The sequence below is a fragment of the Pseudopodoces humilis genome, chromosome 1 (assembly GCF_049639895.1).
Source record: "Pseudopodoces humilis isolate 2021_Gansu_Grassland_sample_001 chromosome 1, ASM4963989v1, whole genome shotgun sequence".
Taxonomy (NCBI): domain Eukaryota; kingdom Metazoa; phylum Chordata; class Aves; order Passeriformes; family Paridae; genus Pseudopodoces; species Pseudopodoces humilis.
Window position 1 is genome coordinate 39,333,088 of NC_142200.1, and position 14,650 is coordinate 39,347,737.

A 14,650-nucleotide genomic window follows, 5' to 3' on the forward strand; every position below is an offset into this window, starting at 1 on the left:
TTTTGTGAAAGTTTTTATTGAAAAACTGATTTCACTTGAAACATAGGAAAACCTGGAGAAAACAAGAGTTTATCAGAGGACTATGTATCATTTCTCCTTCCTGCACTTACATGAAAGAAGGCAGGTTTCCCCCATCCCACATTGTGGTTGGGATGGACTGTGCTTGCAAGACTGCCATGATCCCAGACTGCCATTATCCCTGGCTGGGACAATCTGCTCGCAGTATCTCTGGTGATGTCTAATAGAGGGGTACAAGGATTACAGGACTGAAGGTCTTGCTTTCTCAAAGAAAAACTTCATTCATTTTCCACCACAGATGAATGGGAGAAAAACTGCAGCAGTGAAGAAAATTTAGAATACAAATGAGCACGTATTTAGAATATAAATTTAGAATAGAAATGAGCACATAACGCCTTCTGAGACAGCAGCACAATTATGGCTCTGGTGTTTCAGAAAGAAAAGCTTGAAAAGAAATGGACTGCTTTAAAAGTTATCTGTCTCATGATATACACCAAAGTTCATTTGCTTTTCCTAAAAACAGTGATATTTTACAGTTTGAAACATCCAAAAAGGGCCTGGATAATGGACAGTTTTTAAATAAAAATTAGCGCTGAATCAGCGGGAGGTTACTTACAGATTGGCCAGAAATGTGGCAAGCAGCTTGAGACATTTTATTTCTAATCCCATGTTCTCCTTTGTAAGTAAACTGAATTAATTCAGAAACAGACTCAATTTAATAATTTGCAGTAAACAAATAATGGGGGATTTAGGGATAAAACACTGCAGCAAATAAATGTACTTCTTCTCAAAGTTTAAGAACATGTTTTGGTGCATGGTTTACAAACTTGCATTGTTTTTAGGTAAGATGTAGGATTTAATCAGAAGGACTCAAGGAGAGAGATAGTAGTAAGGATTTAAGGAGAAATTAGCCCTCTTAGGTGTTCATAGGCCACGATCCAATGGGGATGATAGAACATAAAACATAACTGAAATAGTTATTTTGAATTAAAATTGGTGTTTCACACTCAGAATCATTTGGCTGAAGCCAATGATTTATTGAATCCAGCTATCTGCTATTTTGGGAAGCACATCAAGAATCTTGTTCATAACCTTTTTCAAATAAATGGAGTGTTTCTAGGAAATGCAAGACTTCTCTTCCCTGTTCATCATGCATTAGAGATAAATAAGTAACCCTTTATTCTTGAAGAAAGATCAGAGTCACGTCTTTTGTGTTACCATTTATATAGTAGTATGTAAAGAATTTTCCATGCTATTTATAAGTGTTCCTAAAATTTACTGCCCCATTGCTCAAATAAATTCTATAAATCCAACAGAAATTGTGTCCCACATTTGTCATTTGTTTTCTTGATATCCACCTGAGGGTCTCTGTAATAACAGTAAAGCTGAAAACTACTTGAGTAAAAACAGCCTTCCATAATTCTCTTGCAATTACATGAATGAGGTGTTAATGAATGAGAGGGAGTATACGACTATCAGTGAGAGTAGAATTTGCCTCTGGTCACTGTAAAAAGGCAGCACTTCAAATTAAATTTCAAAACTATTTTTAGAAATCTTAAAAGAAATAATGAATATTCCATTCCAAGCAAAAGGTAAATATGGAGAAATTTGAAATACTTCAAATCTATTCACATCTGTAGTGTGCAGGAGTCATCCCTCAAGCAAATTTTATGAGGACATACAAACATAGATCTACAGACAAAAACTAAGCTTGCAGAACTAGGAAAGATGTATACTTTGCTCTTTGTATGTTTTTAATGGGCTTATTTTCACACCATTTGTAGGTGTCCTTATTTGTTTTGGGTTTTTTTATCAGTTTTAGGAATCCGATTGTACAGTAATTTGTGCATTTCTTTAAATGTCCAGTATTTGCAGTAGAACCAAATTGATTTCACTTAACCAAATTGATTGCATTTATGCTCCTGAATGCCCTGTGGATATTAATTCCCCTGGTTTTAAGGGAGCAGCTGATGTAGATAAGACTTACAAGGGTGAGTAAGAGAGATGGGACATAAGTGAATAGACATTCTGGGATAAGAGTGAATGGTTGACTTTAGAGCGAAGAGAGAACAAAAATAGAAATCGTGACTAAATGCCAGACTGTGATTTTGGAAGCTAATGCTTCCTTTTACACCCAGCTTTAGCAGAGTTAATAATAACACTGATTTTTTTTTAATGTAATACTCCTGACAACGGTGGCTGGCATGGCAAACTGCATCAACCATTATGAAAGCAGACACTGGTAGGCTTTCTCTTTGGGGTCATTCCATTGTTCCTCTAAACTGCCTGATGTCACAGCCCACTTCATTACTCAAGTTTCTGGTGAATGTTCCAGAATAAAATCTTAAAATTTTAAGACCAGATATTTAAATTAAATTTTAAATTAAAATTTAAGACCAGATATTATGTTTATAACTAAAGTTGGGAGAATTTGAAGATATATCAATTAATCTGCATTTAAAAAGGGTATTATTGTGTTCATGTCAGAAAAATATTACTGGAATGAATACCAAGGCAAGTAAATGTTAAGTCATTGGTTTAAGTATCTTTAGAAGCACTGTTTCAAGCCTGGACAAATAATTAAAAATGGAAGCATTTATTAGACACGGGAGCAGAACAAGCATTTTAGGAATTGACTAATGAGGTAAAATAATATATCACAATGTGCCTTCCAATTTTCTGTATAAATAAAGTCCTAATGCTGAGCAAAAATTTTATGAACAACAAGTAAGTCCAAAGAGATTAGAATACTGTTTATGTCTACTTTTTTGGAGGATAAATTGACCAAGTAATTAATTACGGATTCTTAATTGCACTCTATGTGTAACCCTTAAGCTCTGGAGTATATTTTGTGTTATGGGAACTGAAAGGACTCCCATTAGGCAGGGAAGCCTGGTAAGCTCTGCTCTCAGAGCAAGAAGGTATGCATGAGTACTTTCAGCATATTCTACATTCAGTAGATGGCAGTGGCATGCAGTGATATATTAATTCTGGATTTTCTCTTGAGCAGACACTCTTACCTCTGTGAATCCAAGCAGTATTGATTTGGGGATTTATCTGAGGCTTTTTCTTCCCCAGAAAATACTGAGATACTAGAAAATTCTTCATTTGCTAGAGTAGAAAGTGTCAGAAAATGAAAAAAAAATTACTAAGTTATTGTAGTCTTCTTGGAGGAATCTGGTGAGTTTTGAATTTCAAACAGCAATATTACATCCAGAAAGGAATGTGTCTGTCTGGAGCGTTGACTCATTTTCCATCTATGCTCAGTATGTACACATCAAAGTCTCAAAACAAAAGTATTCAGTAAGTGGGAGCTGTGTGTGTTACTTAACAGGAGTAGTAACACAGTGACTTCTCGCAGTACTGCACACAGAAATAGGTATTTTCCTATGTCTAAAGGAATGAATTGCAGATGTAGCAGCGGAAAGCAGCATATGTGAATTGGGTTGGGGGTAAATAAACAAATTGCTAAGACAACTAGAAATTATTGTAAAACTTTCATCTGCAGGAAACTGGAAGAAAAAGAACAAAACAAAAGCAGAAATGCAGTTTATGTAGTAGAATTTGCAAATGAGTAGTCTAAGAGAATTATAATACAGCATTTAAGTAGATATTTTCTCATATGGCAGTTGTTTCTAACAGAAATAATATAAAATATTTAATGATTTATGATTTATAATGATGGAATGAGTTGCTCCTTGTTGCACAAAGGGTTTTCCTGTCTCTATGGGATACTGCAATAGAAAAAGCATTAAAACTATTCATCTGTGAACTGAGTTGTAATACAACCACAAATTCATCCTAAGGATTCTGAGCACTCTTAAGGACCTCAGAATCAATTGCTGGTCCCTTAGTAGGGAATAAAAATGTCTCACATTTTCAACAAAGTGCATACTCTGTTTCTCTGCTGTTTCAGACACCACATGAGGAGCCAGAGAAGCATTTCAATCTATACTGATATGTCTATTGTGTACAAAACAAAAATTAATATCCTTCTGGTAGCAATGGCATAGCAGCATAGAAAATACAGCATTTCCAATGTACCCAAAGCTTCTGGAAGTCCTCAGTTTTTCAGGTAAGGACTTTGTCCAGCCCTGCACCCAGAAGTAAGAGCTTTGTGCAATCTGGTCACAGCCTGAGTGTAATAATGAAAGGAGGAAATTAAGACCTTTTAATTGGTTGGGGTACTGAATATGCTAATTGATTCAGCCATGGTTAGCATCATCTGCTGCTGAGGGCTGTGCTAGGAGCTGCTCTCCTGCGCACTGTGAAACCTCAGTGTGGAAAGTGCCCCAGCCAGGGACTGGGATCGACTCCCTGTGCCAGCTGCCCACAGTGGTGACCACATGTCTCTATCTACCTCTAGCAGTTATGCCCAGGCCAGAGCTCTAAGCACACACTTCTTGCTCCATTTATTCACAGGGTATTTTTTCTGTGATTCCCAAGTATAACAGCTCTGCTTTACTCCACACCACACTCTTATCGAATGAACGTTAACAATTTTTCCTCCACTAAGATTCCTTATCTTTGCTCCTTGAACTGTTTTCTATTTTGAGCAAAACTCTTTTTATTTTTTTTAAGCTGAGGCAGTACATCTATTTCTAAAAGTTGTAGGAATAGTTATGTATGTAGATTAAATGCAGAGAAAGGATGTTTTGGGACATTCAGTTTATATATATATATATATATATTTAAGCACTGTTTTTCTAGGATTTCACTTATATTTGGGACAATCATGCTGAAGATACTTTCATCCTGACATTTCAATGTCATTCTATTAACTCATCTTCCTAGCAGATCACTTTACTTGGGTATTATTATCTTGTTCCAGTTAAATTTCATCTCTGTTGCTTCAATTCTTCAGGGAACTTATAAAATTCTTAACGAATTCACATTTAATAGATTTTATTATCACTTTTATCACCAAACATTTTATTTTCTGTGCTAACTAAACCATCTTGACATTGTTGGAAGTATGCAAACATCCTGCTAGTAGTGCTTCACCTTGTATTGTTGCAGTAGGCAAGAGTTGCCATCTCTAGGCCAGGCGAAGAATTTGTAGTTAAGAAAAGCTCCACCCAAATGAATGTGACTTGCCTGTGTAAGTACTTGAGATAGTTTTGCTGACATTTTTGGGAGCATGATATTTCAACCATTGCAAGGTTTATTTGTATACTATGAACCAATATAACTTTTGTATAAATTGAAACTTCGGAGAGTCTTGTCCTTTAAAATGTCACATTTATTTAAAAATCTGCTAAAACATACTGAGTTGTAAGCAGTTGCATGACATGAAATGTTTTTTCTAAAAAACAAAACAAAACAAAAACCCCAAACCCACGTTCTCTTTTCATGCCAAAATGTTTTGGAAGCCTGCATCTGGGTTTATAACAGAATATTCAGCTGCATCTTACTGCTGACAGTTTTCTTCTGCCATTTCACAGATAGAAACAAGAAAATGCACAACTGTAGTGGGTTGACCCTGGCTGGATGACAGACACCCACCAGTGCCACTCTATCACTACCCTCTGCAACTGGACAGGGGAGAGAAAATATAATGAAGGTTCATGAGTTAAGGACCAGGAGAGATCAGTCACCAAATACCATTATGGGCATAAGGGGCTGGAATTAGAGACACTAATTGTATTTACTACTTACAAAATCAGAGCAGGACAATGAGAAGTAATATAAAACCTTAAAAACACCTTCCCCCACCCCTCACTTCTCATACCTACCTGTTCCCCCTCAGTGGCAGAGGGAGACAGGGAATGGATATTAGGTCACTTCATTGCATGTTGTTTCTGCTGCTATTCCAGTGTGGTATCCCTCCCACGGGAGACAATTCTTCATGAACTTCTCCAACTGGAGCCCATCCCACAGGGAACAGCCCTCCACAAAACTCCTGCTATGTGGGCCACTCTTTCCTGGGGTGCAGTCCTTCAAGGACAGGCTGCTCCACTGTGGGTCCCCATGGGGTAACAAGTCCTGCCAGGAAACCTGCTTTAGCATGGGCTTCTTGTTCCATGGGTCTGCAGATCCCTGCCAGGAGCCTGCTCCATCACAGGCCTCCCACAGGCTCACAGCTTCCTCTTCCTCAGGCACCCACCTGCTCTGGTGTGGGCTCCTCCAGGGGCTGCAGGTGGATCTCTGCATCTCCCTGGACTTTCGTGGGCTGCAGGGGCACAGCTGCATCACCATGGTCTGCACCACCAGCTGCAGAGGAACCTCAGCTCCAGCACAATGGAGCACCTCCTCCCCTTCCTCCTCCTTCTCCACTGAACTTGGGTGTCTGCAGAGTTGTTCCTCTCAATGTTCTCAATCTGCTCTTCTCTGGCTGCAGTTACATCTGCACAACAGCTTCTTAAATATGTTATCACGAAGGTGTTACCACCACTTCTGATTGGCCCAGCCTTGACCAGTGGAATACTTTTGCTGTATGATTGACATGAATTCTCTGAATAAACTAAAAATATACAAAAGTTGTCTGCTGGGAACATAAACAAATGCTTGATCTTGATTTTTTTCTGCCTGAGTATGTCAAGGTTTTATGTTCCAAGTCAACAAACTGTTGTGTGGGGTTGGCTTATTTCAGGGCTGCGATCACAGTTCTTTTTATTTGTACTCCATTAGGACATGAATGTTCCTGGCACAATTATGGTGACATGATACTGGAGACACTGCAAACACAGGTTAAAATCAGCACCTGCTGTCACAACTTTGCAGCCTGAACACACAAAACACAGAGAAACTGAAGGCACAGAAAGGTGGCAGAAAAGACCCATTGAAGGTGGAGCAACTATGTCTTAAATTGCAAGTTGAAGACAAACCTGAGACCAGGATGTGGTTTATTTAATCTCCTAACTTTTTTTGTAATTTCACCCAAATTAGTGAAAAATGAAACATTCCTGTCAGCTGCTGGGTACAGAATAACAACTGAAAGACTAATCTTTGAGGGAATTAGCTTTACGACAGTGGTTAAATCAACTTTGGAAAGTTTATAACAAAATTTGAGAGAGGAGAGCTGGATCAGCTGTTGCTTATTGATTCCTAGCTCAGACCTTGCTAGCTCTCCCCATCATCACATTTATCCCAGCTGGGATAAAACGCAGGCAGATCTAGTCACCTCTTACCTAAAGCCAAGAGATCTCTAAAATGACACATCTTGATAAAACTAACAGTATGGATTGGCTTAGAACCAACTTTGCATTATAAACTTAACCATTCTCTGTGAAGCAGAGCTGGAAAACTCTCTAAATTTGTCCCTAGAGTTTACCATAAATATTCCTGCTATTTTAGACAGAAAAGCCAACAAATCCATCGTAGCACCATTTAATAGTTGCCCATGGCCAGTGCTGTCTGTGGAAGGACAGGAAATATTTTGCCCCAGATGAGTAAATACCTTAGGATATACATAGAGGTCCTAATGTAAATAAGAAATCCTTGAACAAAGGTTTTTTTTTATGATATAAACTGAGAGTATGCCCAGAACAAACACAGGATCAATAGCGCAAGTACCTTTTAACACAGGTGTACTCCGTGTTAAGCAGTGCGCACTTTGTAAGCCTGGGCATGAGAATGCCACAGTCTAAATATTCCTCCAGCTGATTAAAATCAGTGTTGCTATATCACATAGGATATATACTGAGTGTCTTTTAATAGTTTGTGTAATATGGTCTTGGGGCAAGAATGGATTGAATAAGCCCCTTCCACCCAACATTTCCCCTTCACGTGGTTTCACAATTGAAACAGTTTTTCATTTTCCTGTTTCTTTCTCAATTTTTCTCAGTGTGACTTTGACATGTTTTGATTTTAGTAATACTTTACCAATCTGTCTTATTATATCAAGGCTTCTGCTTTTCTTTTGTGAAATTAGTATGTCAAAATTTAACTTGCATTGTGAGGATATGAGCCTTTATTTTGAAAATGGACACCTTAATAGGTGATACATAATGCATGAAATATGACTGGAGCAACTAAGAATTTGTTAGAGGCCAGGAAAAGCTAGTTCAGGGGCATTTTCATGGTGATTTTTTGCCGCTTTATAGAAGAGGTTGTTAGAAGTGTGTATGGACTTGATATCCTGCTTCTGGCTGCGGTGTGATCAGGAGTCAGTGACACATGTTCTATTCAAAGAAGATGTTCATTAGTTTGATTGAAATGCCAAGTCCTTTGAGACCTCAGACTCGAATTTGTGTACAGACAGAAAGAAGGGCTTGGCTATGCTGCTGGAAGAAGGGAGAAAATGACTGTTCTTGTGTTGGGCAATTCAGAGTTCAGGGGGAGTTGCCTCTGCCATTAGAGGCAGGAGGGTTCCAGAAACCTGCGCTGCCCGTGATTCTTATACAAATGAGCTGAGATTGTTTTTGTGCAGGGCTGGGGGCTCACTGATTGTGCTGTACCCAGTAAATGCACTGGGCTATTAAGCAAAGGAGCGCTTGCAGGAAGCTGAGCGGCGGGCACATGTTGAAAAGCTGATTGCTGCCCGGAGGGACAGCAGCCGGCACGCAGGCAGCGCCGCTCGGCTGCTTTTCAGCACACGACTGACCCAGATTTCCCTGCTGGGGCAGCCGAGGCTGGGCCGCTCTAAAGCCTGCCCCAAATGTGGGTTACTCGTGGAAAGCAGACTCTGCAGTGCTCCTTCTCAGGCTTCCCAACACGGCTACAGCTGCAATTTTGTACTTGCAATGCACAGCTCCTTGACAGAGCATCGATCTGTCCTGTCCTCCCTGTTTCACCTTCTGGGCATTAAGGGGTGGGGTTTTGGCTGTATACAGACTTTTCCTAAAGAATTTTATGGGGTAAATAGAAAATTTTATGGGGCAAAAAGCAGTTACTGTTCCCGTAGGAAATTCTATGCACTTTGCAAATGTCTGTATCTAAATGCTATTTGTCCGAGCAAGAGTGGTCAGATCCTAGCCTATCCTTCACCAGGCTGTGGTTATTCATCAGTACGTGTCTACTTGAGGCATCTCATTCAAAGCTCACACCAATTGTTTCCCTACTTTGCCTTTTTATATTCTTCATTCTGTATAATTTTAAATTACCTGACATGCCTTATCAGTAAAATTCTAAGTTTATTAGAGAAGGAGTGAAATTTCTTCAGCAATAAGAAAATGAATTAGTTTAAACTGACATTTTTAAGGAATCTTAAGTAAAGTAGGTCTCCTAACCTTGATGAGTTGCAGTAAGACTTGGGCATTTTATCTTAAAATCCCAGCCTAAAAATACACCCATGTGACCTCTGAGAAACTGTCTAAAGCCAGTGCTAAGAATTTATCTTGGCAGATAACCAACATCTTCCTGTAGTATGAAAGGAAACTAGCTCTCTTCTGAGCTACATGTTAATTCGGATTGGGAACTGAAAAAATGCAGAGGAATACAAGGATTTAAAATTACTTTAGATGTAAGTAAATATTTTTAGTGAATAAATCTATTTAACTGTAGGTCCTAATGGTGCAAGTTAGTCATGTTCCTTGTCTGGAACTGCCAGGGAAGGTTTTTTGAATTTGACATAACAGGCAGCTTTTTACTGTCTCCAGTAATAACTACAGGTACCCAAAAATTTTGTAATAGTTTTTTCAGTGGAAAATTCATGAGGCTGGAGGGAGGTGTACTAGTTCTGAGGATATTTACTTGCATCAAAAGTTTATGCTGTCAGCCAGAGGCAGCATCCCATTGAAAAAAAAGAGAAAAAAAAGAAAAAGGAACTTTTATCTTTTTTTGTTCCATTTTCTGTTCTCTGTGATTGTTTTATATGTTCCGAGTACTCTCTTGTACTTTCTGGGGAAAAAGATGCCAAAAATGGAGAGGGAATATTTTAAAATTCACAGCAGTTTTCACAGGAGAGGAGGACCGTTTTTTTACTAATACCACAATGAAAATGTGCACGGCCCATGTCTATTTTAGGTGATTTGTAGGAGACTTTTCCCTTCAGGTACTTGCTATTTCAAAACCCAAAAAATGATATTTAATTTGTATTTATCTAAGTATTTTACATTGTTTCTTCAGGTATTTACATACTTATAAGTATGATCATGTATTTATATTATTTGTGATATTTCTATACTTACAGCCCCACTCAGACCTAAGATGTGCAGGAATTAGTGTCAGAAAATCATAGTGCATTGTAGGATGACCATTCAGTATTCATCTGGAAATTATCTGAAATACTTCACTATGAAAATTAATTCTATAGTTAATTTGGGAAGCTATTTGGTCTCTGTACATCAAACACCTTGACATATTATGCTTTCAGAGCTTTTATTTTAATTCCTTGGTGACATAAATATAATTTTTTTCTTCTCTCCTCAGAAATTTTTCCAAGAGATTCCAGTCTAAAAGACAAATTCATAAAACATTTTACAGGTAAGGCAGCTGCTTGTCTTTTCCCACATGTGCATATTCTAAGTAGCTACAAATGTCACACTACTAATTATTTTTGAGGCTCAACACCAAATTAACATTTCTGAAGTTAAATGTGCATATTTTAGAACCAGAAATTTTTGAAGAACTCTAATTTCATTGAATAATCAACTGAAGTATCTGGTCAAAAATAACTTTCATAATGTGGTAAGTAAAAACATTATTTAAAAGTCATTGTTTAACTTTTATCCTCCTATTGTGCTTTCCATATTTATTTTCACATTAACTAATTTTAGAACTTTTCATTGGCCTGAACATATCTTTAAGAAACAGACCTTTGTGACCAAGTAAGTTTTCAGCAAATCAGGGAAAATTTTTTCCATCTGTCTCATGATGTCTATGTGTGTATACTTATTTTATTAGTGGAAACAGATAGAACAAGGAAGGATTAAAGTAGTGTAAATGAAAAATAAAAACAACTTGCTGTTTCAAATATGAAAGTTTATGATGATTGCAGCCAAATACTTGAAAACTGAGATGCAGTTGTATAATGCACTTCACTTTGGGACTGCATTGTAGCTACTGAGAAAAATATTGTACCCTCTGAATACATGCAATACGAGTTGCCAATGACAAGGTGCTTGCACTGATTCTTTGCTCTCCAGTTCCAGCTTTCTGTATCTCAGAAAAGTGAAGGCCTCGAAGTATGACACTGCAAATCTCTTGCTGATTTTCAAGGTTATTTGAAGTATTGAAACTAAAAGCTAGAGAAATAGTTGGCCACCAGAGCATGAAAAAGAGAATTGGAAATAATTCTGCATTTCCTCTTTGCTGGAAATTTCAAACAGTATTTGACAAGAAAGGAAGGCATTTGTTGTCTCTTTTGCATGGGGGTAGTGTATTCAGACCTTTGGGATAAGCACAACTTTAAGGATCTGTCTGCCAGTGGCTCACTGCAACCCAATGGAATCTACAGGAAATGTACCAGAGCCAGCTGGCCCTTCACCCCTGCAATAAACAAGAGTAACTGTGAGCCTGACCATTTTCAGTCCATATGAGAAATTAACATAGAGCTTCAAACTACGCTATGCTATGTAACACAGCAATATTGAATATTCGTCTCCTGGGAAGGACAGACAAGAAAGATTTGCTTATGTTAGTACTTAATCCATTTCCTTTTCATTTTTAGCTTTGGAAACTCCTCAGCTACCATAAAAAGCTCAACATAAGAATGTAGGGAAGCTAAGTAATGAATACAGAATGAATTTCATTACTCAGAACTAGGGAAAAAACAACCATGAGTTTTACAGAAGGTATTTCGAGTGTGGTAAATCATAAAAAGAAAAAAAAACAACAACTTGAAGGCCTGTCTCTGGAGCCATTCATTAAATTAATAGTCCTTTTCTGCATGAGTAGTTGCCATCAAAAATGCTGAAATTACTTGTGTAAGATTAGCTGGAATGAATAAGGAAAGCAGGATCATTCCAAAATATTGAAAGTCTATTTGTTGGCTCAGAATTTCTACCTACTCTTTCTCCCTTTCTCCCTCTCTTTTCCTTCCTTCCTTCCTTCCTTCCTTCCTTCCTTCCTTCCTTCCTTCCTTCCTTCCTTCCTTCCTTCCTTCCTTCCTTCCTTCCTTCCTTCCTTCCTTCCTTCCTTCCTTCCTTCCTTCCTTCCTTCCCTCCTTCCTTCCTTCCTTCCTTCCCTTCCTTCCTTCCTTCCTTCCTTCCTTGCTTCCTTCCTTTCTTCCTTTCTTCCTTTCTTCCTTTCTTCCTTTCTTTCCTTCCTTCCTTCCTTCCTTCCTTCCTTCCCTTCCTTCCTTCCTTCCTTCCTTCCTTCCTTCCTTCCTTCCTTGCTGCCTTCCTTCCTTCCTTCCTTCCTTCCTTCCTTCCTCCTTCCTTCCTTCCTTCCTTCCTTCCTTCCTTCCTTCCTTCCTTCCTTCCTTCCTTCCTTCCTTCCTTCCTTCCTTCCTTCCTTCCTTCCTTCCTTCCTTCCTTCCTTCCTTCCTTCCTTCCTTCCCTTCTTCCTTCCTTCCTTCCTTCCTTCCTTCCTCCCTTCCTTCCTCCCTTCCTTCCTTCCTTCCTTCCTTCCTTCCTTCCTTCCTTCCTTCCTTCCTTCCTTCCTTCCTTCCTTCCTTCCTTCCTTCCTTCCTTCCTTCCTTCCTTCCTTCCTTCCACCACTTCCTTCCTTCCTTCCTTCCTTCCTTCCTTCCTTCCTTCCCTCCTTCCTTCCTTCCTTCCTTCCTTCCTGCCTTCCTTCCTGCCTTCCTTCCTGCCTTCCTTCCTGCCTTCCTTCCTGCCTTCCTTCCTTCCCGCCTTCCTTCCTTCCCTCCTTCCCTCCTTCCTTCCCTCCTTCCTTCCTTCCTTCCTTCCTTCCTTCCTTCCTTCCTTCCTTCCTTCCGCCACTTCCTTCCTTCCGCCACTTCCTTCCTTCCGCCCCTTCCTTCCTTCCTTCCTTCCTTCCTTCCTTCCTTCCTTCCTTCCTTCCTTCCTTCCTTCCTTCCTTCCTTCCTTCCTTCCTTCCTTCCTTCCTTCCTTCCGCCACTTCCTTCCGCCACTTCCTTCCGCCACTTCCTTCCGCCACTTCCTTCCGCCACTTCCTTCCTTCCTTCCTTCCTTCCTTCCTTCCTTCCTTCCTTCCTTCCTTCCTTCCGCCACTTCCTTCCTTCCTTCCGCCACTTCCTTCCTTCCTTCCGCCACTTCCTTCCTTCCTTCCTTCCTTCCTTCCGCCACTTCCTTCCTTCCTCCCTCCCTCCCTCCCTCCCTCCCTCCCTCTTCAGTGATGGAGTTTTCTGCCTGTTGTAGTATTTTATACATTTTATTTTATTTTTCATAGCTTTACCAGATCCTGTAATCCATAGACTGAAATCAACGTTATCTTTATAGTACATTATCTTTACAGTTTCAGGGTTAAGAAAATTATTGCACACTTCTCATATGCCAGGAATAATAGACACATTTTAAAACCAAATAAGAACCATATGTAACAGTCCTTGACTATAGGAAAAATCATAAATAATCTTGTGAGTCATAAAGCAATCTATCAATTTAGCTTGGAAAACCAGCTGACACAGAGTGTTTTGTAAGGCACAAATAAAATTAACAGCCTATTTTTGATGACAGGGAAGAGAGCTAGAAAACCATATATTATCTGAAGGGACATGGAATTTATTTAGTGACAAAAGCCAGTGTTGTCTCCATATATGCCGGATAATTTCAAATTATATACTTTTCCATGAACCTAATTACTCAGATAAAAAAAATGGCAACAATATTCCAGTTCAGACTCACAAAGGCTGCTCTTCCAGTATGTTGAAAAGCTTATTTGTGCATGAAGAAATCTACTGAAATCCATGTACTACTGTAAAATATATCTAACCTTCAAGTATGTTCACTGTCATAGAGAGGAATCTTCTCTGGAGTTCTTGGCAGTTTGGCTTCACTATCTAGAGAGAATTAGCTTGATATATTTTACCAGGCTCATAAGCCATCTTTCAAGTAACAAAACAAGTATTTTTTCCCAGAAATGCTTCCTATCTTCTCTGAAAGGAAAGTTGGCCAACAATGATCCTGCTTCATGTGGATCATTTTGTAGCATTGCTTGAAACAAGCTATTATTATTCAGGGTTCTTACTCATACAAAGCTTAGACTTAAATTTAGTCTAATTCACTTAATGTCAGTTTATGTCAATGTTTCCAAACCACAGGATATTCATCCCCAGCTTTCAGTGACAGTCTTGCTAAGCAGGTTATGTGGTACAAAAAAATACATTTTTGCTCTCCTTTTCAACTTGAATATCACCAGTAATACTTTCCTTGGCCATCAGCAACTTTGGAAGGGGTCTTTGGCAACTTGTTACAGCTGGGCCAGGTTTTCATAGAAAAATTGAATGGTTTGGGCTGTAAGAAAACTTAAAGATCATCTAGATCATCAGGGTTGGCCCCCTGGCCATGAGCAGGGATACCTTTTTTATCAAATATTAATGTAAACAGATGGCACTGTATATCCAGAGAAGAGAACAGCGCACTGTGCTCTGGACATGCAGAGATTTTCCTTGCCAAAGATGAAACACATCCTGCATTTTGTACATCTGTATGCTTTTTTTTACTAGGATTATTTTAAAAGGAGATCAGGTTCCTAGATGTTATTCAGCTGTCATTTCTTCCCTCAACACCCACACTGTATATTAAGAATTTTATAAACCATCTATGTGCAAATCAAAAGCATTTTGATGCACATGAAGTACATGGAAGTACTTCATCTTCCCAAG

General features: G+C 38.9%; 1 protein-coding gene across 1 annotated transcript in view; it reads left to right on the forward strand.

Moving 5' to 3' along the window:
* The window catches only part of ALKAL1 (ALK and LTK ligand 1), a 36,369-nt gene that overhangs the window by 15,451 nt on the left and 6,268 nt on the right, over positions 1 to 14,650 (forward strand). The window contains exon 2 of the mRNA XM_088062555.1: positions 10,330 to 10,383. Within this exon, the coding sequence (XP_087918681.1) occupies positions 10,330 to 10,383 (54 nt within the window). The remainder of the gene's footprint in view (positions 1 to 10,329; positions 10,384 to 14,650) is intronic.